The 23632-nt window shown below is 39.9% G+C and overlaps 1 protein-coding gene across 1 annotated transcript in view; it reads left to right on the top strand.

Annotated features, from left to right (window-relative positions):
- Positions 1 to 23632, top strand: part of FBXL17 (F-box and leucine rich repeat protein 17) — a 1156197-nt gene that overhangs the window by 1097323 nt on the left and 35242 nt on the right. Inside the window, exon 8 of the mRNA XM_073624587.1 lies at positions 10195 to 10337. Within this exon, the coding sequence (XP_073480688.1) occupies positions 10195 to 10337 (143 nt within the window). The remainder of the gene's footprint in view (positions 1 to 10194; positions 10338 to 23632) is intronic.

Genomic DNA, 23632 nt, shown 5'->3' with positions numbered 1-23632 from the left:
AATCTACAGACTGCCATTCTAAAGGGGTTCATCTATCCAGGCAAATAAGGGAAGTTTGTAGTGATATACTTGTCCAGGTCAGTGTCTGGGAAAGTACTGGAATCATTGGAAAAAGTGTTGGTAACTGTAAGCGCAAATACACAGGTGCATACAATACATGGAATGTAAATGGCTAAGCAAATTAGTCCATTAAAATCAGACTGGCAGTTCAAGAGTTAAGCAAGTGACCGGCAGTTCAAGGGTTTAGGCAAGTATAGTAGTGGATCAAAAAGGCGGCTGCTGTCCTCAGAGAGCTGGCTCTGTAGTGGGCAAGAGAAGGGTAGAAAAGGAAGCGCCACCTGAGTGTAGTATTATAGGATGCTTTTAATGACACAAAGTAAGGTTACACTTACAGGATAAAAACGTAAAAAAAGGCTCATCTGTGTATATGTGGTCCTTAGTGTGTTCCTCTGGTCCTGATCCGGTGAAGCTGCAGGAATGCAGGGTTACAGATTGTAGATTACCAGCCGAGAGCACCTTCTGTGGCCATCAGGAAGAGACTGGGGCATGCGTGACGTCATGGGTCGTCCGATCACTTCCGGAAGCACTTCAGGGGGAGGGCTTCACTCAAGGAGGAAGGCTGTGTATAGGCTACTTGCTCGGGGCCACTGCTCCTTCAATAGGCCTGAATGGGGAAGTGTCAGCAATGTTCTATGTATAGGCCGGCGCTGTGGGACAGCAAGTCCCAGCGCCGGCCGGAAAAGCACAACGCTGGCTATGGACAGGAAAGGCAATGCAATATACCATAAAATGGGAATAAAACGATTAGTACATTATTAAGTACATATAAGAATGTAAAAACAAAGGACATTTAAAATAGGAGATCAATAATTATGTGGAGAATGGGTGGGTGTTCACTGAGGAACACACTAAGGACCACATATACACAGATGAGCCTTTTTTTTACGTTTTTATCCTGTAAGTGTAACCCTACTTTTTGTCATTAAAAGCATACTATAATACTACACTCAGGTGGCGCTTCCTTTTCTACCCTTCATTGGAACTACTTGACAGCCAGACAACTTGCTTTTTTCTGTAGAAGGGGGCATCAATGGCAACCTTAATTTCTTACTAGAGTTCTTATTTCAAACAAGTTTGGAGATCCAATCGTTCACCTTTCTCATTCCATCTTCTGAAAACTCTTCTGAAATTCTAATGTATTTTCCTGTCCATATTTCACGCCTAATGACTGTTAAAAGTGAAACTTTCCTTGGAAACAAAATGCTAAGAGATAGAGCTTTTTGCAGACTTTGTGTGTATCTTCTGCCCCCAAAAAATCCTCTTGCTCCTATGTTTTTTTTTTATAGTGTGCACTATCTGTGGTGAATTGTACATACCTGTCCATATCCCAACATCTGTAAAAACTGAAAATGGAGTTGGGCCTGGATAAGAAAATTCCTGCGAGTGGAGAAATGGTAGAAAAAAATAATGGCGCCACAGATGGACTGGAAGGATCTGAACTATCAGCACCGAAGGAGATCAAACAGAAAGGGGTTGATTTCATAAAGGCAAATAAACTGTGCACTTGCACTTGCAGAAGTGCAGTTGCTCCAGAGTTTAGTAAATGAAGTAAAGATTCACTTTGCAAAGAATACCCAATCACGTGCAAGAAAAAAAAAAAACAGCATTTTTGCTTTCACATGATTGGAAGTCAGCTGAGTTTCTGCTCATTTACTAAGCTCTGGTGCAACTGCTCCTGTAGAGTGCAACTGCACTTTGCAAAATGTACAGTTTATTTGCCTTTAGTAAATCAACCCCAAAGAGTCTGCTATAATTATGATATAAGTAGCAGACCTAAAATTCTGCTTTTAGTTTTAGATAAACTTTAATATTGACCAAGATAGTCTTTCCAGCAAACAAAACACATGAACTTACCTCACAATTGACTGCGTATAACATCTATATAAGCAAATTGCCTAAGAACTCCACTCCATGGGAAACATTCTGCCACCCACAGCATTGAACAGTTTTGTACTCTAATATTAAGTTAGAAAACAGTAGTATGAGCTCATACAAAATCATTTTTCACATCACTAAACATTAATAAAAAGTAATTCTAATGTAGTGTATTATCACTTGTTAAGCAGGATTATAAAAAACGTATTACAAACTAACGATTAAACCAGTAGATCAGAAACTCTGGGAAAAAATTAAGGCTGTTGTGTTGACCAGGCATTGATCCAGGGTTGGCTTTTGAGGACATAGTGGCCATTGTGGAATGTTCTGACTCTTGGCATGTTCTGGCCACCTATGTAGTAGCCCCTCTTTCATGCCCTCTTATTAGCTTAGTGCTTTTCACAGAACATTGCACATTGGCATCTGAGCAGCCCTCTGTTCTTTTGCAACAAGACAGCTGAATATCAAGTTCCACATTTGTGGATTATTGTATGTCATGTGCAGCCTCCATAACTGTCACATGCCATTTAGCCAGCAAGTGTAGACATTTACTTTACTGGCTTAGCTTAAAAATGGAAGCACACATCTAACTGATTCCATAAACTCTTTTATTTTTTGTTTGCTTTATACAGTACATTTTAGTGAAGATCTCTTTTTTAGGGTAAAAACAAACAAAATCACAAAATATTTACCTTTTCTGTTTTGGCCCAACATTTCCTGCTAGATCAATAGCATATTTAAAAAGCAAGTTCTTCTTACTTTGGGATAAAACAAAAAAAAGAAATATAAATATATTGGCATTCCTCCCTGCAGAACCTCTTGCTCTGAAAAATTGTAGTTGTTTTTATCTATCTGTAGACACAAAGTTTGCTAAAATCTTAATATATATGTAATATATGTAATATAAGGGTTGATTTGTACTTAAGAACGCCCCGATTACTTCTGTGCATATTATTGGAACTTTGATAAATAAATTGCCGGAAATCGGGGTACTGAAAAATCTGAAAGTAAAAGATTAACATTCCTGTATCTGATTATTTTTGTATATAGCATTATAAAAAAGTTAATGGTCAGTAGTGACCTCTAGAAATGATAACCCATGAGGATGCTGAGGGGCACTGCTAATATAAAGTATGTACAGTACCATGTTTTTATATAAATTGCAGTGCCACAGATGGCACCCCAAAATCTTGCCTCAGTTTTGTTATGCTGTTAGTTGAAGCATAGCAAAAGTTGTTTAGCCACTTCAGCCCTGGAAGATTTTACCCCCTTCCTGACCAGAGCACTTTTTGCGATTCGGCACTGCGTCGCTTTAACTGACAATTGCACGGTCGTGCGATATTGTACCCAAACAAAATTGATGTCCTTTTTTCCCACAAATAGAGTTTTCTCATCTCTGCGGTTTTTATTTTTTGCACTATAAACAAAAAAACAGCAACAATTTTGAAAAAAAACGCAATATTTTTTACTTTTTGCTAAATATCCCCCAAAAATATATAAAAAAACAAAGTTTTTCCTCAGTTTAGGCTGATATGTATTCTTCTACATATTTTTGGTAAAAAAAATTGCAATAAGCATATATTGATTGATTTGCGCAAAATTTATAGTGTCTACAAAATAGGGGATAGTTTTATGGCATTTTTATTTTAAATTTTTTTTTAGTAATGGCGGCGATCTGCAATTTTTATCGAGACTGCGACATTATGGCAGACACATCGGACAGTTTTTTACACTATTTTGGCACCATTGGCATTTATACAGCGATCAGTGCTATTAAAATGCATTGATTACTGTGTAAATGACACTTGATGCATGAAGGGGTTAACTACTAGGCTCCGGTGAAGGGGTTAAGTGTGTCCTAGGGAGTGATTCTAACGGTTAGGGGGCTGGGCTTTAACACACAGTACAGTGATCACTGCTCTCAATGACAGAGAGCAGTGATCTCTGTCCTGTCACTAGGCAGAATGGGAAATGCTTTGTTTCCAAAAGCATCTTCCTATTCTTCCTCTCTGTGACACGATCGCGGGCACCTGGCGGACATCGAGTCAGCGGGACCCGCGGTCGCGGCCACGGAGACTGCAGCATGCGCCCGCGACACTGCTTCTTAAAGGTGACATACCTATACGCCCTTTTGCCTACCAGTGCCATTCTGCCGAAGTAAATCGCCGTGCGCTGGTCAGCAAGCGGATAATTTTATCAATATATTGGTAAATGAACACTTGAAGTTATTGGATTTACTCCCCCAAAACCCTTTGATATGCTTACTTGGGAGACTGTGTAACACCTTGTTAAAGGTGATCAAAATCTTATAGAACACTCCTTATCTTCCCTCCTCTCCCACACTGGTTTATATACAGTGATAATTATAGATCTATTTTCCCTTGTCAGGTTTTATGCTGTGTAGTGGTGATATAAAGTGCTGGACCATTATATTGTCCATAAAGGGCCGTGAAAGATGGGAATTACATACAGTACATGCACAGTAGAGACTGGAGAAGTGGGAAGGTTGCTGCAAGTTAGTTTACTTTTTCATATTTTGTGAAAGGTAACCTAAGCTTTAGAAGTTACAAAAATGTAGATTGTTGGTTGACTAGTGGTGAGGCTTTCACATTTGTATTTTGGCCTAATATGCCATTCATAGTGTTTTATTATATTTTTTAATGTAACAAAAAAACACAGTAAACCTGCTAAAATCTTGGTAGCTGATAACATTCTGTACACTCTTTTGCACTGAAATTTCAAGCTGTGTTTTCAACCCTGCCCATTTCACATCTGATACCTTCAGAACACCTCCCCACTATAGTATAGAGAGAAATGAGGCAGAGGTGTAATCTAAACCAAGAAAGGCAGTTTAGGGTGATAACAGTTCGCCTCCATAGATACAGTGCAGTAAGTGAGCGTTGTCACTATGGGACAGAAAATGTGTTATTAGCAGGATCACCAGGTGAAAATAAAGGAATAAGAGTCTCAAAGAAAAAAAATGCAGCCACCATGTCCAAGGACTGGTAAAATACCGGTAAATTGCTATGTATAGTTGTTGGATATAGAACAGATATACTTTGAATTTTAAAGATTTTTATTGTAAATACAGTCAAAAATGTAGCATGGCACAATCTAGTGGTACAAATACAGGAAGAAATATGTAAATATGTTGTATGACCGAGCTTCTGCTTCAAAACTAAAAGATAGAGTGCATGAGTGGTACCTTACATTTTTGTCAAAAGCAAATGGGGAATAAAAGGAATAGTACATTTTCACGTGTGTCATTTAGGATACTATACTTTTGGGTTTAGATATACTTTTATTTTCAAGTTCATTGACTTGTCAGGCACATTTTTTTCAGGTGTATGTGTGCAATTTTTTTATTCTCAAAGTTTATCACATGGTCACATCATACCCTTTTGTTTTATAACAATAACATTTCAAAAGCAGTTTTGTTTGACCGTCCAATATAAGCTTACTCGAAAATTCTTCTTTCATTTTGGGGGTTCTGTGTGTCTGCTGGCCATCTCTTTTGACAAATTCCTGAATTCCCTACATGCCTTGCATCTTCTCCTCTGCTGTTTACATTCAATTATTATGGACTACATATCCCATGGTACCCTGCTGCCTGGAAGCAGTAAGTCCTGTACTTGCTCTGCCTCCTGAAACGCCTCCTCTCAGCATCTATGTAGTTAAGAAGGCAGACTCTGTGAAATGTGTGACACAGCAGTGCATACCCACAGAGCATAGTAATTACGTGTCACAGAATTTAAGGAAGTGAATGTGTTGGGACCTTCACAAATTAAATTGATGAACTTCAAGATAATAGGAGTAGGCAAGAAATAATTGAAATCCAATCTGGAAATTAATATATTATTTTATATTTTGACCATAGATATGCTTTAAGAAAATGTAAGTATATATGGACTAATAACAAGTGATTCCACATGATCTACTTTGGGTTTTCCAATAAGGAAAGAACATTTTATCGTTATAAAAAATTATTTAATTATGATGGAAAACCAAAAGTAGTATAGTCCCTTTTCTCCAGAAGAAATATCTTTTCATTGCACTTTTGGCATAAGTATCCCTGCCTGGAAAATCGTGGCAGATACGAATGGATGAATTTTGAATAAGGACAGACACATCTCTTACTATTGGCCCTACCTCAAGTGCAGCCTAAATCTTACTATTCATTACATCTTTTTTCACTTCTTTTTTTTTTTAACCTTGATTTAGTGCAAATTGATGAAAATACACCATGTGAACAAGCTCTTAGATAAAAGAAAAATGACCCAAATCCATCCATAGCAGCATTTATAAAATGTCAAGGTTTTAACAGCTCTAAAAATGTATAATAAATATTCAGTGAAGACAGCTCTGAACTGGTTTCTATTTTATGTGAGAAGTTCACAGGACAATTGACCAGAAAAAAAATTAAGCTGATTGTCCTTTTACTAACAGGCAGAAAGCAATTTTCTGTTTTTGCTCTACTGGAGGCTGCAGCAAGCAACATGTACTAGAGGGGTTAAACTGTGTCATTTCAAAAGTATTCTTTGAAGAGATTTTTGCATAGAAGCAGCAGAAAATATCATCCCGTAAAAGCAACCAAGTGTGCCATATTTCAAGGGCATTTTTCACTAGTAATGAGCAGTCACAAAATGTGATTTAATAAATGCTATTTCAACCTTAAGGAACCTTGGATATCTAATGTTCTGAGAGCAGTGCTTACGCCGGGTCCATAGTGAAACCCTGATATTGCTAATGAGATCTTTTTAAGCAATGACATGCTTTGCAAATTGTAACATAGAAGAGTTTACAGAAATTGACGTGGGCAATTATGGAACAAGGTTAATGATCATATTCCTAAGTGAAATAGTTTAATGTTTCTGATATATACTGATTATATCAAATTATAACGGAGCACAAAACTGCTTGTCATCAGGCCTTCCATTACAAAGATGCGCGGCCTCTCCATCCCTCTATAACTGTCTCTGCCATTTTAGAATCTGGATTATGTTAATTTTATTTTATTATTTTCATTGTTCATCTGGTTATGTTTTGTACATATGAAATGCCTGTTTTTGTTTTAGCTTGTAGCCTGAAGACAGGAATTTCTAAAACAAGATGCTAATGTATTCATTGCTTTAGGGATGTTTGCAGTAATACTATTCATTCAGCTTAGAACGAGTTAATCAATTTGTCATACTTAACTATGTAAATTCCATTCCATCTAACATGATGGTCTGCTGTTGGGTACATTTAATTATCTGAATATATTTTAATACTGCTTAGAGGATGGAACTATTATAATATAACCTGTTATATTTGGCCTTGATACAGCCAAAATGTAATAGTTATCAGTGGTGGGATTTTGGAAAATGTGATGTAGTGTGATGGCATGCAGCAATAAACTACTATAGAACATGCCTGTCTGTAAATGGCCAGACTTATTCAGTCTTGCAGATGACAACGTTAATTGGCCCCAAATGACCAGGGCTGTCTTAAACTAAGCACATTTGAAGTTAATAGAATCGATGTTGGGGACAGCCGAAAGTACACTCTGACAATAGCAACTGTCGCCCTGAATTTGCTGTCATATTCTAACCTATGGCCTGGACCTAGTGATCATGGACAGTGAATAAGATTTTGCCACCCATTGACATGTTAAGTCACTGTGTATGCATGCCATAGGGGTTAATGTGTCTTTGTAAAGACTTTAAAGGCCAGATAATTAGTCCACTTGTTTTATTTCAGCTTGTTTCAACTTAAAAAAAATAAATATATAAATATATACACACATACAGTGTAGTTATATATATATGTATATAGAATAATTTATTAATCCCAAGAGTGAAATTATTGGATTACAATTACTCTAAAAATTAAAATAAAAATCACAAATAACAAACAAAAAGGAACAATAACAAAACATAACATGAAGTCACCACTAGAGACAAGCTAGTATATACAATAAATAGGAATTAAAAATATACATTTAAAACAAAATCAATAAATACTGTACAGTGAATGAACTTTGCAATCCCATTAAAACACTGCACAGAATAAACAATTAAACAAGTAGCAAAAAATGTCAAACTACAAGAATGCAAATATTGCCCCTCCAACTTTAATTATTACACATAAATTATCCTAGTATTGAAGTTTTTGTAAATAGCGAAGGTTTTTTTACCTTACTGCATTCTTTGTTAAGGTTAAAAAAAAAAAAACTTCTGCATGGAGCTTTTCCCTGCAGCCCCTTCTAAATACATACATGAGCCCAATCTCAGTCCAGTAATGTGCACGAGATCCCAGAATCTCTTGGCTCTCTCATAGAAACAGAAAATGAAACGAAAGTTTTTGCGCTAAAATTGTCCAGTCCAAAGTGATAACACAATGACCACAGAATCCTTTAATGAGCATGCTTAGTGTGAAGAAAACTGGTCAGCACCATACTTCTTGCAGCTCAGTGATCAAAGGGAATTGATAGCTAAGAAAACAAAAGGGAATACGTGCGCACAGGCTCATGGTGCATTAATGTCTTTTTATTGGATATAAAAGGATAAAATCGATACACTCACAAGTGACAGTGAATAAACAGCTTCGAACAGTTCCTCCAAAAGAGAGCCTTAAAAAGGGACACATCAGTGCTTCAGAATAGATGAGAAGAACATTGTATTTATGGATGGGCTGGCTCCACAGACACAGGCTCAACAAGCAGCTGCCAACAAGCCGCGAGTGAGCCACTTACTGACTGAAGAGACAGCTGGTCAGGAGAGGGCTGTGGGGCGCCTACAACACTTGTCCCAGGGAGAGATCTGATGGAGCCAACTTACAGAGGACACTGTAGTTGTCAGGATAACATGTTTCGGAGAGCGTGGCCTCCTTCCTCAGATCTGCGGTCTTCTCATCTATTCTGAAGCACGGATGTGTCCCTTTTTAAGGCTCTCTATTGGAGGAACTGTTTGACGCTGTTTATTTACCTTCACTTGTGAGTGTATCGATTTTATAGTCTTATATCCAATAAAAAGACATTATTGCACCATGAGCCTGTGCGCTCGTATTCCCTTTTGTTTTCTCTTGGCTCTCTCGCTGCTCATTGGCTCAAATACAGCAGCGGGTTCCTGCAGCTGTCAATAAGAGCCAGTGATGAGGGAGCAAGGAGCAGCGCCGAGCCCTTATATGTGTGGATACACAGGGCAGGGTTCTGGGAGCGAGCATACACACGACTGCCCCCATACCAAGTGACTTGATGTGGGGGCACTCGCCGGGGTAGGGGGTGAGCCAGGAGAGCCGGTGGGGGACCTGAGAAGAGGAGAATTGGGGCTGTTCTGTGTAAAACCACTGCACAGTGCAGGTAAGTATAACATGTTTGTTATTTTAAAGAAAAAAAATTGAGCCTTTTAATATCACTTTAGCATAATATAAGTATAAGTTTATGCTCTGTTGTTTTATTTTTCATGTATTAAAATTCCTTCCTAGCAGGCCTCAGATCTCCACAACTTGACATACAGTCTTTCCTGTAATGCTTGCCACATTTGCATGCCGGAACTCTGGCTGCCCTTTTTTGAGTCCTGTCTCATCATTTTTAAAGGAGCCCCTGGGGTGCTTACACACTGCTGGGATTCTGAGGTCAGACCATGACTATGTTAAAGTTGGACCATGTTGGGTTCGGAAGGTGTCTCTTATGCTTGATTGATTTGGAAGAACGTAAGAAAAACAAACCTGCATCTAAATTGTAGCTGTATTCATTACACCAACCTTATTCCTTGTTTCGATTAAAAATGTAAACCTATCTGGTTGCTGAAACAGCAACTTACTTTTTGCTCCACTTTAGTATTGTGCCTGTGTACGCAAATGTGGTTATGATTCAAAAGGAATATAATGGAAATTGTGCAAATGTTTCTCAAAAAAACAAATATGTTCAGATTCATAGTTGCCTACAAGGTAAATATCGGCTTTGGAGCAAGCATGTATATATGCGAAAAATCCACTTAATCAGTGCAATAGAACGTTTTATTATTCTTTCTGTAATATATAAAAACTGTTTGCTCTGTATTTATTTAATTTTTCATCAAAAAGAAAAAATGATATTGTAGTAAATAAGTTTAGAGTGGCAAACCTATCTAATTACTAATCAAACAGCTTTGTAGGGTCCTAAATTTTCCACTAAATCCCTCTACTTGAAAGTTGATATTACCGATACTTGTGGTACTATAAAATATTACTTATGTGCTTGTTTTGCTAATGTGTTTTTAATTACATTCACTTCCACAGCTTTGATAGCCATTGGACGGTATAGCAATACAATAGAGACAGTGGACGTTGGATGGTGCAAGGAGATCACAGACCAAGGAGCAACATTGATTGCACAAAGTAGCAAATCCATACGGTATCTGGGTTTAATGAGATGTGATCAGGTGAGATATTTCATTTATCTACATTTAAGGTGTGTAAGAATCGGTTTCAAATTGCAAATCATATATCTGTGTTTGTAGCCCTCTGTATACAGTATGTTTTGTGTAAACAAGAATTTTTAAATGTTATTCGAAACAGAGTAGTTTGTTTTCATTATCATCATGTTTTTTTTTTGTTTTTTTTGTGTGTGTGTTATTTGAAATTACTTAAAATGTTGGCAGCTATGTAGACCTTTGTTCATACCCGTTAACCCTTTCGCTGCCAGAGCTGTTTTTGCGTTTTTTTGCACACATATTTAAAAAATCATTTTAGGCCTGAAGATTACACAAAACCCACAAATATTATATATTTTCTGAAAGCAGATACCCTAAACAATAAAATAGTGGTAGATTGAATTTTTTATGTCACACAATATTAGCGCAAAATTTCAGTAAAAAACATACTAATGTGAATTTTAGGGCAAACAAACGCAATAAATTACCCAAATTTGGTAAAATATAAAAGACGAGGTGGCAGCAAGTAAATAGATACCCTACATGCCAAACCTTAAATTTTTGTGCACCCATGAAATGGCGTCAAACTTCAGTACCCTATATTTTTTATAGGCGACGTTCCAAAAGCCCTCTATAAGTATCAGTTTAGTGTTACGGAGGAGGTCTGGTGTTAGAATTATTGCCCTCACTCCGGCGTGCGTGGCGATATGTAACGTGTATCGCAATCGTTTTCACATGTAGGCACCCCTGTGCATGTGTTTGTGCATATGCATATGTGAGGTTGGGGGGGCCTGAAAAAAATTTTTGGGGGTGTGATTTTATGTGCTTGGGTGTAACTTTTAATTTTATTTTTTTACTTAACAGAAAGTCCACTATGTAATGTTTTTTTTCGTGACAGGTTCTCTTTATTGAGATATGCATGTCCCTGCATGTCTCCCCTGTGCTCGCTTTCTGGGTCACAAGAAGAAGTGAAGGAGAGTGGACGTGTGTCCGCTCTTCTCCTTCTCCAGCCTCCGGCAACCACCATGGAGCTCCCGGGCCCGCAGATGGGAAAGCGTGGCGCAGCGGCGGGGGGAGGCGCTGATACCGGAGGTGTGTGAGAGCAATAGGGCAGCAGCGCCGCGGCACAAATGCTCTCACCTGACAGGCAGGAGTCTTCCTGTCAGTTTTTCACACAATCCCAGTGGCCGCAGTTACCGGATTGTGTGGAATACCCCCCCCGGTCAGGTCCATACGACGGACCCGGCAGCAAAAGGGTTAAAGGTTAACTCCACTTTCGTGGGGAAAAAAAATAGCAAAGTACAAAAAAAAAAGAGGAGTATAGCAACATATATACAATTGCGCCACACGTCATATTGTAATTGAATGTTATTAAAAATTACCTTTTGTTTTCAGTCTGCAGCTTTGTACTCTTCTCTAAAATGCAATGCAATATGGCTACCTGGAGGTGTTCTGTACAGATATCGGGCAGCCCCTGCAACAAAAATGTAGTTTTTGGTGTGATACTTCCAATAGGAAATCACGTCTAAAGGGATGCAGACCCTGCAATTTTCCTCATTAGAGCCCTGCAAGTGCAGCAGCTGATTGATAATAATGAAACCACTCCCATTACATTCACTTACCACATAGACACAAACACACAGTGATTTTTTCAGAATAACAAAAGGTAGGAATCTGCAACAAAGTTTGTTAAAACCCATGTAATGTACATAGATCACCCAGAAGGGAATGTTTTTTTTCCTCAACAAAAGTGGAGTAACTCTTTAAAGTCACCAGGTGATGGAAATTGCAGTATATAATTTATTTGTATATTATATTGAAGAACCTTGATTCCATTCTAAAATGAGAGATCAAACTATAACTCTTGGAAACGATCTGTATACACATTGAGATATTATATAGACTATAATCAGGAGGTATTCCTTATCGCAATTTTAAAGGATAAGTTCACCTTTTTGGGAAAAAGTAATACGCACATATTTTTGCAGTAAAAAAGGAGCCTAAGGAGCCTGGAAAACATTGCACCTATGATCAGCAGGTCATGGGTGCAATGCCAGACTCCCGAAGACAAGTCCTGTTTGTGAATGAACTACGAGGACGCTCATCAGTTACGTTGCAGTCCATTCAGAACCGCAATGGCTGACCGTAGTTGTAGTTTGTGCATTCACAGGAAACTGTGAATGAGTGATGCAGCTGTGTGGGGGAGCCCCACATGGCCGCAGAATTTCAAATAGTGACAGTGGGCCTGGGGAGGAGATCCTCCACTCAATGTCAAAGGGAGAGGCTGCAGCTTCTGGAACATGTTACATGTTCCACCCTAAATACAGGTGGAACATGTAACATGTTCCAAAAGGTGAACTTATCCTTCAATACAAAAATGGAGTGATGGATCTTGAGAATTCCATTTTGTAAAATAAATGGCGGTGCGTTCCACAATGTAAGTGGGTAGGTGTTACCAAAAACAATCGAAACAAGAAAAAAAGAGAAAAAAGGCACAGATGCCATGCCACCTACTGTCCAAAATGTATACAGTAGTTTATCGAAAAATCATAAAATATCTTGGCAAAATATTCATCACAAAGCGACCAGTGCCTCTCCTGACCCAACCCGACCTCCCAAGACCCCACCCAGTACCCAGCCCTTACCTGCTCCTAGGAACTCCCTTCACATCAAAAGCCCCCCTCCCCAAAACCCCACCAAGGCTCTTTACATATAAAATGTGCGAAGAGTGTGGCTGCTTCAAAAAAAGAGGACAACAAAGGCCAAAACGGCCATACAGACCAAAATGGGTAGAGTGACAGCCACTCGAACACCTCTTTCCTCAAGGCAGCCACCAGTCAAGGCTAGAACACTGACAGTTGCTAATGATGTAATCCCCTCACAGCAAATAGAACCAGAGCATACTACAGAGCTGTATCCTAATGCTATACTGTATGCGTATAGTAACTGTTATAACCTGCTAGTGAGCAGCCTAAGTAAGATCCTGTTAATGTTGAGGCTCCACCTCAACATTCAGACCCGTCAATAACAGTGTCCATGACTGCATACAAAGCAGGATAGCCAGAATTGTAAATGTCAGCACTGTAGTATCTTCAAGCAGATATGTATGCGTACAGAGCGGGCTGCTACTGACAAATATAGTTCAGGTATCAATATTCTAGTAAATACAAATCACTCTTAAATGCAAATGTCAGTAAGGTCTAGTTTGCAACTGGATGCCAGCTAAGATGTACTCTATGTAGCCATATAGTATCCACAATGATATCTATGAGTAGCATATGCTTGCGGGTAGACAGCCAACAGCAGGCATGTACTAAGTCTGAAAGCCCACTTCTGGATACAGCCAAGATGTACTCTCTACATTCATGTGTTGTCCACAATGAATTGCACGTGTGCAGGTATAGCAAATGTTTGCAGGTAAGCAGCCAGAATAGGAATTGTCCGTTGTCCCTTTAGGTTCACATATGAGTATATAAATGTCAAAGTCCACACCTGAATGGGTGCCACAGAATCTGAGGTAATATTCTAATATATGCAATGAGTCAATAGTGTCCCTTAACATGTGCCAATGAACGTGCTCAATGCTGTGTCCACAGTCCAACATCTAAAGTCTGCCACCAAATCCTGAGCAGCTGAGGGGAACGCATCTATGAATGCCAAAATGTATTAGAGCCCTGAGGCCAGTACTCATGTATGTTGGCCTGTCCTTCCGGCATCAATCTCAGTAGGTCAGGCTACAGTCTGCTGTGCTCTAGCCTCCTGGCATATACTGGAGCCCAGCCTAAACATTTTAAATATATGTAACAGCCATAGACAGTTGCACCAACTTGGGCACGCTATCAGTTTGAATTTGACACCATTTGTTTTTGGAGGTAATATCTCCCTGAAGGTCTCTCTAGCCACCACTAAGGGGCATTGTTGCACACTGTTAATCTCCCAAGCCCTGTATATATGCTTTTTTTTCACCTATATGGCATAAAATAGACTGCTTTTTTCTCCTCTCCTGCTTGCAGCATGGCAATTGCTAGACACTACAAGGACCCAGTGGCCATGAGCGCAACGCATGTTTAGCATTTTTTCTCTCTGATCTCATGTGACTGTTGTGAGTACCCACCCCTGGGGTTATTATGCACTACTTATGGCACACCCCAGATGTAAGAGCACAGTGCTGGGGGAGCGTGCCAGGTTTGTTCAGGTCACAGGCAGGTATGGTAGGCCCTCTCCTGCAAGATGTGTTCTGTTCAGGTGGTAAACCTCATCCCTACCTCTGTAAGGGGCCTTGTAGGGACTGGATCGCATAGGACCATTGACCCCTTCTACTCTGGTTGATCTGTGAGTAACTTCGAATGGTAATGTCTCACTTGGGTGCTGTTTTGTTCTGGCAGGCCTATGGTAACCTGGTTGCAAGTAGCTGTTAACTCTTCTTGCTCTTCGATGGGTATCCTTTGTTGGCAATGTCTCACTTGTAAACTGTTTATACAGTGGCCTATGGTGACTTAGTCCCAGATGGTTGTTAACCCCTCTGACTTCACAGTGAGTCTGTGATTGTTTTGTTGGTAATGCCTCACTTGTATACTGTTTGTGAAGTAGATTATGTTGACTCAGTCATGGATGGCTGTTAACCCCTCCTACTCCACAGTACGTCCTTAAGTATACTTTGTTGGTAAGGACTTACTTGTATACTGTCTGTCCAGGTGACTCTGTTATGGATGGCTTTTAACTCCTCCTGCTCTGTAGTGGGTTTGTGAGTAACCTTTGTTGGTAATGTCTTACTTGTGTTTTGTTTTGTTTGTGTAGTGGCCTATGATGACCTATCATGGATGACCATCCTCCTCTCACGGGATGTGGGAGTACCCCATGTTTGTAAGGTCTCTCGTATACTGTTACACAGCATCCTGTGTAAAATTTGACACTAATGCACTAGTCACCTCCTGCCCTTCCGTTTATTCATGAGTAGACCCTTGTGGGTGGTATCTTGTGTACCTGCCATTATTCATCAAATTATGGTTTCTTAGTCGCACAGCCATTAGCTTTTTTTGCATTGGGCTGTGGGCACCTCTTCTGATTGCCATCTCACTTTTTTCAGGCTTCGTTTGCGCTTTGCGTTTATTATTCTACCATTTGATATTTCTCTGACCTCATGTGTCTTCATGAAAGTATGGGCCCCTGCCTTAGCTATGCTTGGATCTCATTGTGTCCACATTGTGAGTAGGGATGGGCCGAACGAACCCCTGTTCCGTTCGCACCAGAACTTTCGAACACCGTGAAAGTTCGGAACCTAATAACGAACCCCATTAAAGTCAATGGGACCCAAACGTCAAAAATCAAGTGCCCATTTTGAAGGCTTATATGCATGTAATTGGGCATACAATGGTTATAAGGGTCCGGGTCCTGCCCTGGGGGACATGTATCAATAAAAAAAAAAGTTTATTGGAAGGAATTTTTCATTTTTAGGCTTTCACTTTAAAAATCACTGCTCATTTAAAAATGACGTTTTTTCACATAGTACTTGGGGGGTCCCCTTAGTCTACATGCAAAGTGGCAGATCTATACCATGTCTAGAATCTGCTGCAGCATTAATTGCATTTATAAAACCAAAAAAAAATAAATAAAAGACATTTTCCCTGCAAGCTATCTTTATTTTGCTCAGCAACAGATGGGGAGCCAGGGTGTATGATGAGGCCACTGGGAACAAGATTAGAGATTTTTTGGATACATTCTGGTGTCACTTTGACTTTGTATAAAAGTAACGGGTGCGTAAAAATTGGATGTTGGTGGCGCCTTCCCACCATAAACCGATAGAGGTACTCTTGATGAAAGCAAGTATTGGCCTTGCTGTAAAAAATTGCAATAATACGCACCTGTCAAACACTCTTTGGGTGTCGGGGGGTCCTTCCCACCGTAACCCTATAGAGGTACTCTTGATGAAGGCAAAAAAATTGCAGTGATATGCATATGGTTAGTGTTTTCGCCACGTTTGATGTGCCTGAGACACAGTTTACAGATAGCAACAGTGCGATCTGCTGCAGATGTGCTGAAAAAGGCCCAGACAGCTGAGCTTTGGGGTGTGGGCAAGGAGAAACAGCTGCATAATGTGATGGAATAGGGTGGGGTTGTGCCGCCTAACCTTCAGTTTCCTCCTCTGCTCTATATGGCACCCAAATCGCATCAGTGATATCATCATCATCATCTCCATCTCCTCCATCTTCATCATTACAACTGGAGACAACTTGGCAATATGCTGCGGCTTGGAGAACATGAATGTCAATTTGTCTACCAGTGTTCCTCCCTCTCTCTAGACTCATGTTCCTGTCATCCTCAACCTCAGAACTAACATCTGAATCCAGTAATGGTTGGGCATCATCAAGGAGCAAGTGGTTGATGCTGTAGTCAAATAACTCAGCTGACTCCTCAATGGCTTATGTTGGGGCTATGGCAGGAATAGATGTGAACAAGGAGGCAGGCTTATCCACTCTGGCAACTGCAGGGGACTGCACACTTGTCTCTGCTTGCGTGACAGAGGATGAGGAGGATGAGGAAGGTTTAGTAAGCCAGTCCACCACTTCCTCTGCATGCTGTGGCTGGATAGCAAGGGCAAACTCACTAAACAGAGGAAATGATGCCCTGCCTGAGGACTGACCACCACATCCTCCTTTGCCTGTGGACACATTTGTTGCTGGCCCCCTAACCATGCCAAGGCAACGTCTGCCTCTCCTGGTTGTCCTCCCAGACATTATTGGGAGGGAGGGGGCTGTGCTTATAAGTAAATGTAAAGAAGAAGTTGAAATCTGTATGTAGATGCACTTTAATCAGTGTAAAGAGGTGTTTGGTGCACTTTAATGTGAGTACTCACACTACGCAGACACACTTCACGGATACACTATAATACACTGCAATATAATGCGCCAAGCGTACAGTGACGCACAGAACTATATGGCGTTAAACTGGCAGTAACGCACACAAAACTATATGGCGTTAAACTGGCAGTAACGCACGCAAAACGATATGGCATTAAACTGGTAGTAACGCACAAAGAAATAAATGGTGTTTAACTGGCAGTAATGGACACAGAACTATATGGCATTAAACTGGAAGTGACACACACAGAACGATATGACATTAAACTGGCAATAACACACACAGAACTATATGGCCTTAAACTGGCAGTAACACACACAGAACTATATGACGTTAAACTGGCAGTAATGCACACAGAACTATATGGTGTTAAACTGGCAGTAACACACACAGAACTATATGGCATTAAACTGGCAGTAACGCACACAGAACTATATGGCGTTAAACTAGCAGTAACACACGCAAAACTATATGATGTTAAACTGGCAGTAACGCACACAGAACTATATCGCGTTAAACTGGCAGTAACGCACAAAGAAGTAAATGGCGTTAAACTGGCAGTAACGCACAAAACTATATGGTGTTAAACTGGCAGTAACGACACAGAAGTAAATGGCTTTAGACTGGCAGTAATGCAATCAAATAGACGGTGTTCAACCGTCACACTGACGCTATCTGAACTGTCCCTACTCTATGTAAACATTACTGGCACGGTCTCACTATACTACACTGAAACTATCTGAGCTGTCCCTACTCTAGCTGCACTCTATGCAAAGCTGAATGATGGTCATCCTAACTACGCTCACACTATCCCTAGACTGACACTAAACTATTATTCCACACTGACAATTGAAGCAAAATGTCACAGTAACTAACTAATAGCACTGAACAGAGCCCTGTTCTATCTCTTTTCACGCCAAAATCACACTGAAAATGGCTGTCATTGAAAGAATACTTTTATACTGTGGAGCAGGAATGAGCCATGATTGGATAAAGTCATAATGACAGTGTCCAATCATGACTCTGACAGTGCTCTGTACCCTGATTGGCTGAAGCTTTCACTGCTTCAGCCAATCAGGGCTTGCAATGCACTGTTGAGCGCCGCAATGCATTGTGGTCAGTTTGGGGGGGCGAGCTAGCGGTCGAACGACCTGTTTGTTCGGCTGTTCATCGAACGTCCGAAAAGCGAAAGTTCGGCCCGAACATTCGCCCATCCATAATTGTGAGCTCTCTGGATGACCTTTGTGCAGTCACTTACTGTCAATGTAATGGATCCTCAACTTAAAGAAATCTGTGCTTGATCCAACTCACCACCTAAATTACCTGGGATGGTCCTGGACATGGACCAGGTACTGGTCTTATCTTCCTCCAGAACAAATTCTGTCCCCCTACTCTCTAGTGTAGACACTTTAAAGGATAAGTTCACCTTTTGTAAAAAAAAAAAATAATAATAAATGGGCATCTTTTGTGCAGGTAAAAAGATGTGCATTTATTATTTTTTTTACACTGCAGCCTGTAAAGCATTGCACCATTGCAATGTCAGGATTCTGCAGACTCCCCATACACTGTCTGCCCATACCTCTGATACAGGCAGGCAGTTACTAAATTGCAGGAAGAATCAATGATCTACAAGAAAGCAACCACACAGTTCATTGAGGACTACAAGCCGTTGGCCACTGAGGATGATGGTAATTGTAATTAATTCACAGAATTCTCTGAATGAACATCGCATCACACGGCTGCACTCTTTTTAAAATGTGACAGCGGGTACAGGAAGAAGGTCCTCTGCTGTCCTCCGCTGTCATGGGAGGGGGTTGAGATCGGGGAGAAAGGTGGAAGGGGCTAAAACATACAACATATTCCACTCTAAATAAGGGTGGAACATATAACATGTTCCAAAGGTGACCTTAGCCTTTAATTCGGAAAGGCATTCCTTAGTTTGTTTTTGCATGATGATACTGGAGCTGACTGTAGCCTCTTTCAAGGCTGTGTCTAATGCCTGATTTTTCTCCAGGCTGTTGTAACTTGACATTTGGGCTGTGTGGGACAAGCAGATGCAGTCTCTGCACTGTCCTATGTGTTTGTCATCCAGAACCAAACTATTTCTGGCTTAACAGATTTCTAGTCTGACTTTGGAGTTGAAACAGTCATTTCTTCCTACGACCTGGAATCTTGAACTCAGTTGTCTATGACTATTCCTGTGTCTGGTACTGTACTCCAAAAAGAGAGTTTTACTGGTAAGTTAAAAATCCTATTCCCTTTTTTCAGAGAGGATATTCTGAAATACTCTGAAATATTGCATATGAATATTTATTTCATTTCTAGACAGCAGATGGAACTTTAGTTTTCTTTTTTTCATAAAGCTGAAGTTAGAAGCTGATTGGCTACCATGTACAGCTGCACCAGCTAAAAAGACAAAAACAAAAAAAAAAGCCTCCTGTACTTTTTTTTAGAAATCCATAATGTTCTGCCATTAAGAATGCACATAGTATTAAATGATTATTTGTAAAATAAAAGTTATCTAAAAATAGTAAAAAAAAAACATTAAAAAGGTTAAAATATCTTTTTTTTTTTACACTAATGTGATAATTTCCCTTTGTACATCTACTATTAGATCTGATATGTTGGTCACTAAAGTGGTGATCTACGAGATCAGTCACAAAAAGATTTCATTCCTGCCATATTGTGAACAGTAATTTTTCATGTAACAGTATCTTATCATTTTCAAATGTCTCCGCTAGAGATGTAAATGGACATCCTCTGAGAATAACCTGGCACACATGTCATTTGGTACAAAAAATCAGGAGTTTGGAGTTCGGGTTAGAGATGAGTTTGGAAGACTCTAGAGCTCATCTCTAGTCCCAGCAGTAACATGAAGGAACAGAGAAATGGAATTTACAAACTAGCTAAATCATTTCCTCAGGTAGAAAATTATACCCCAGAATTATAATGTAACACTTTAAAATCCGTTCTTTAACCACCTCAATACAAGGCACTTACACCCCCTTCCTGCCCAAGCCAATTTTCAGCTTTCAGCGCTGTCACAGTTTAAATGACAATTGCGCGGTCATGCTACACTGTACCCAAACTGAATTTTTATCATTTTGTTCCAACAAATAGAGCTTTCTTTTGGTGGAATTTGATCACCTCTGCATTTTTTTTTTTGCTAAACAAATAAAAAAAGACCTAAAATTTTGAAAAAAAAAAGTTTTTCTTTTGTTTCTGTTATACAATTTTGTAAATAAGTTTTCTCCTTCACTGATGGGCACTGATAAGGTGGCACCATTGAGGTGTCACTGTTGGGCACTAACGATGGGCACTGATAGGTGGCACTGAAGGGCACTGGTAGGTGGCACTGATGGGTGGCACTGATATGCAGCACTGATGGGCATTGATAGGCGGCACTGATGGGCACTCATGGGTGGCACTGGTAGGCACTGATAGGCGGCACTGGGCACTGAAAGGTTGCACTGATGGGTATTTATGGGTGGCACTGATAGGCGGCACTGATAGGTGGCACTGCTTGGCACTGATGGGCACTGATAGATGGCATTGTTACACTGGCAGGCGTTGGGGATGGGCACTGATTGGCAGCTGCCTGGGCAGCAGCTGATCGGCTCTCCTCTACTCTGTCAGACACGAGTGAGGAAAAGCCGATCAACGGCTCTTCCTGTTTACATCGTGATCAGCCGTGATTGGACACGGCTGATAATGTGATAAAGAGCCTCCGTCAGAGGCTCTTTTTACTGAGATCGGTGCAGCAGTGTGTCAGACTGACACACCGCACCACTGATCACCGTGATGCATGCCCCCATGGGCGCACGAGAGCGGTCGTTCTGGGTGGACGTCATATGACAGCCTCCCAGAATGAGAGCCGCGCTGCCCAGCCGTCATTTGAAGCGGTTAATTCATCATTTGAAATATGATTAAAGAAATAACATACGGAATACGATTAAAAAATGTAAAACCTCACACAGTTGTTTTTTGTTTGTACTATTTCAACAATGATGTGTATATCAAAGTCTATAATCAAACACATTTCACAGCCAATTTGCCACTTGTTTAAAGTATCCCTATTTGTCGTATACCAGATGCGTTTTAAGGCGGCACACAGATGGGTTCCTTAGTTTGGGTCTGGGGAGGTGACTCCTGCCTGGTGTTTGGGTGTGAACATCACTTTTAGGAATGGCTTGGAATGCTTGTGCATTCTAAAGGGCTTGGTGAGTGACTTCCACCTGAGGGTTGGGCTTCACTTAGATGTCACTTCTGGTTACAGCCTGTAACAGGAGTGTCTTCAGCCTGGTGTAAAAGGGCGGATGTCACTTCTGGGGCTGCCTTTTTGTGGAGTGCATTGGGTGGGAAATGGCTTTTGTCCAGTGGGATTTTTGAGGCCTGAGGTCATGGGGGGGGTCTGTTTATAGCATATTAGGTTCCCCACTTGTGAGTCTTTTTTTTATATTTCTGGACATATGGATCCACAGTATTTTATTGATCTGAACTGATATATAAGGATTTTCTGTTATCTGTTTTGTATATGGTGCAGCTTGATTTTACTTTTTTATATTCCAAATATATACTAAGAATGTGTCTATTACACTTGTCTAGTTGAGGTACATTTGAGGAACTTGAGGTACATTTAAAATTCCTTGTATGTCTAGTAGCACCTTATACTTCTAGTCCCAGCGATATTTATTGGTTATTCCCAACTCCAAAACCACGACACATTTTAAACACATACCATGTGTTTACTGTTTTACTTGCCAAAAAATGTGTAATTCTAAACAGCCAGCCTTGTGATTTACACATGTCTAACATACTGAACAGTTAGGTAGGTGACACTTATTTCCCAGGTAAACAGTGCTGCATCCATGTCATCTCCTTGCCTTCTGACTGCTTGTTGAACAATAAATCAATAACATTTGACCAAATAGCATGGCATAGCATTAGTAATTAATGGCACCCCCGCATGTCTGCTAAAGTGCAGCCTGTTTCTTTGTCGGCCAAAATTGTACACATTCCCCACCCGCAGAGATGTCAACCTAGCCTAATATAGCATTTGTCTGAAGTTCTACATACTCTGAGGAACTATGGCAAGATACTGCTGTTTACTTGTGCAGTATGTGCTTTCACCCAGTGATTGAGCAGTCCAGCTTCTTTATCTCAGTGAGGCCTGTTTTATACTAGAACTTCATAATAATAATATTACAGAAAATAAGACTTCCTATCTTTGCACTAAATGTCAAAACACATCGAAAAATATTTCCACACCACTGGGCTTTTTCACAATGTTTATAGGAAGATACCCAGTTTCAGTGAAGATGTACGTAGCTGATTAAATCATGCTTTCTGAAAGACAGTTGTGGAGTTTTTTTTTATGCTTTAAGTGGAAACACTTTTGCAATAGAAAGGCTTAAGTATTTTTTTTTTTTCTGAAAGCAGCTGGATGATTTCCTTATTAATGTCTTTATAATAAACCTGTTTTATATATGAGTTAGCCTCTGGAAAAGAGTTTTTGATAACATTCGCGAAATATGTGTATACCAATTCATGTAGGAGCAGAAAGTGATTTATTTATTGTGTATAATTACGCAAAGTATGAAATACTCATTGCAATGATGTCATTGTTTAACTCCTCCTCTGCCCAGACCAATTTTCAGCTTTCGGTGCTCTCACACTTTAAATGACAATTACTCAGTCATGTAATACTGTACACAAATGAATTTTTTGTCTTTTTTTTCATACAAATAGAGCTTTCCTTTGGTGGTATTTGATAACCTCTGAGTTTTTTATTTTTTGCACAATAAATGAAAAAAGACCGAGAGTTTTGAAAAAAAAACGCATTTTTCTGTGATAAAATTTTGCAAATTAGTGACTTTTCTTCATATATTTTGGCCACAATTTATACTGCTACATATCTTTGGTAAAAATAACCCAAATTGGTGGATATTATTTGGTCTGTGTGAAATTTAGAGAGTCTACAAGCTGTGGTGCAAATCATAAAAAATTAATCACATCTGATGTACTGGTGGCCTATCTCATTTCTTGCGACCCAAACAAGCCAGGAAAGTACAAATACCCCCCAAATGACCCCTTTTTTGAAAGTAGACATTCCAAGGTGTTTAGTAAGATGCATGGTGAGGTTTTTGATGTTGTAATTTTTTCCCACAATTCTTTGCAAATTTTTCCACAAAATTGTCATTGTAATAGGTTATTTCTTTCACATGGCATGTGTATACCACAAATAATGCCTCAAAATACATTCTGCTACTCCTCCCGAGTATGGCGATACCACATGTGTTGGAATTTTTCACAGCCTAGCCACATAGAGAGGCCCATTATGCAGGGAGCGCCATCAGGTGTTCTAGGAGCATAAATTACACATCTAACTTGACTACCTATTACACTTTTGAAGGCCCTGGAGCACCAGGACAGTGACACATAACACT

The sequence above is a fragment of the Aquarana catesbeiana genome, linkage group LG01 (genome assembly GCF_042186555.1).
Source record: "Aquarana catesbeiana isolate 2022-GZ linkage group LG01, ASM4218655v1, whole genome shotgun sequence".
Lineage (NCBI taxonomy): Eukaryota > Metazoa > Chordata > Amphibia > Anura > Ranidae > Aquarana > Aquarana catesbeiana.
Note: the sequence above shows the minus strand (reverse complement) of the source record. Positions and strands in the feature narration are given on the sequence as shown.